Source organism: Montipora capricornis, chromosome 1, assembly GCF_036669925.1.
Source record: "Montipora capricornis isolate CH-2021 chromosome 1, ASM3666992v2, whole genome shotgun sequence".
NCBI classification, from domain to species: domain Eukaryota; kingdom Metazoa; phylum Cnidaria; class Anthozoa; order Scleractinia; family Acroporidae; genus Montipora; species Montipora capricornis.
Genome location: NC_090883.1, coordinates 5,709,241 through 5,711,075, shown reverse-complemented (window position 1 = coordinate 5,711,075; position 1,835 = coordinate 5,709,241). Strand labels below are relative to the sequence as shown.

Sequence of the window (1,835 nt, the reverse complement as noted above, 5' to 3'; positions counted from 1 at the left end):
CATAGTACTGGGATGTGACAAAATTAAATTTGAAACGTTACATGAAAACATTCATGTTAAACAAAAAGAAAAAAAGAAAAGAATATAAAAATATATTCATGTCAAAAGTTTCGCGTGAATGGAATCCACTTGCATATTCAGTCTCGGTCTTTTGTTTTTGATCAAAAGCATTTCAAATATCAAGCAATCGAGTTTGCCACAGCATTTCTTGAGGACTCTAAAGTTCTTAATTAAATTGTCAGGTGTTAAACATGGTTGACCCTGAAATGTTTTCCAATTACAGAATGTTTTTGTTCTTCTACCTGTTGATGGAGATGGTGGCAAGTGTAACCAATATAATTTGCATCTCACAAATCACATATGAATTCATATACTACACTTTGCTGGTTTATCAGGGGAGGCTTTTCTTCCGTGACTCTCAGATGATCAATGATCTTTTTGCTTGTGAACACTGGCTGCAGTTGCTGATTAATTTTTGTTGAGAGGCCGCCAAGTTGTCTGCGAACAATGTCAGCCGATTTCTGATCTTTAAATGGGAACATAATCCGAACAGGGCTGTCAGATGGTGTTTGAACTGGGTCTGTAGGATGCTGGATGCGATTGATAGCTGAGTCGATGAGCTTCTCGGGATATTTCAATTTTAAAAATATGTCTTTTAAGTTCTTACATTCCTGCGAAAAGAAGTCTTGCGTAGACGACAAGTGTTTTGCATGGTCTAACATTGTTCTAAGCAGTGACTGTTTGTACCGGCTGTCAACAAGGCTTTGGTAGTGCAAAAGGAGCCCCTTTATTTGTTTTCTTTCTGTAAACACGGGTTTCAAGGCTGCCGTCGATTTTGGTGATTTCCATGCCAATGAATGGCAATCGATCATTGCCTGCTATTTCCATCGTAAATTGAATGGATGGGTGGGCTTCATTAAGACATGTCAGCAAATTGGTGGCGTCGGAGAGATCGGGTACCAGAGCTAGAGTGTCATCCACGTATCTCCTGTAGAAACTCGGAAGCTTGTTCTTACACGCTAGTTTCTCTTCGACTGAACACATGAACACATTTGCCATAAGTGGACCTAATGGTGATCCCATTGCGACCCCATCGACTTGTTTGTACAAGCTCCCATTAAATTGAAATAGCTGGTTTTTTGTGGCAACACTTAGTAACTCTATCAGGTCATCTTTGCTGATGTTCATGTTATGAGTCTTGTTGAACCAGTTGTCTTTGAAGGCTTTATTGGCTAGAATATGGATCGTTTTGTCAAGGGGTACATTTGTGAAGAGAGCAGTGACGTCATAGGACACAAGAAAAACATTCTCGTCGAGTTTAAACTGTTGGATTTCTTCGGCAAAAGAGAAAACATCAGAAATTGTATACTCGTTAGTTGACAAGGGTTTCAGCTTTTCATCTAGCCACTTTGCGAGAGCGTAATTGTAAGTACCAGATGCTGAGTATCGGCGGCATCACGAGGGTTGTTTTATGCAATTTGGGAAGGCCATATAAGTGGGCCAGGCGAGATCCCTTCTGACAGACAGAGGCAGAATTCTGCGCACAACTGATTCCGGATGTTTTTCTTTCCCCTGAAGTAGATGATAATATTTTGGTGGTCTCCCTCTTGTGGTTGGCTTTTGCAGGCTAACGTGTCGAAATTTTGTCAGGTAGTCAATAGATGCCTTTTACTTACTCTCTTTAAGTGATAATTCTTCTTTACTTGTCTCCCATGTTCCCTATAGTTGTGATTGGCTTTTCTTGTTGGATCATCCCACATAGATCTCTGGTGTTGATGAACAGCATCTATAACAAATACATTGTTTATTTATTCCTGTACACAAATATGCTATAT

General features: G+C 39.8%; 1 protein-coding gene across 1 annotated transcript; it reads right to left on the bottom strand.

The window, feature by feature from the left end:
- Nucleotides 1-753: 753 nt before the first annotated feature.
- LOC138055543 (uncharacterized) lies at nt 754-1,188 on the bottom strand. The gene has a single exon (XM_068901455.1). The coding sequence runs from the start codon at nt 1,186-1,188 to the stop codon at nt 754-756; it is 435 nt and encodes a 144-aa protein (XP_068757556.1).
- Nucleotides 1,189-1,835: the final 647 nt, after the last annotated feature.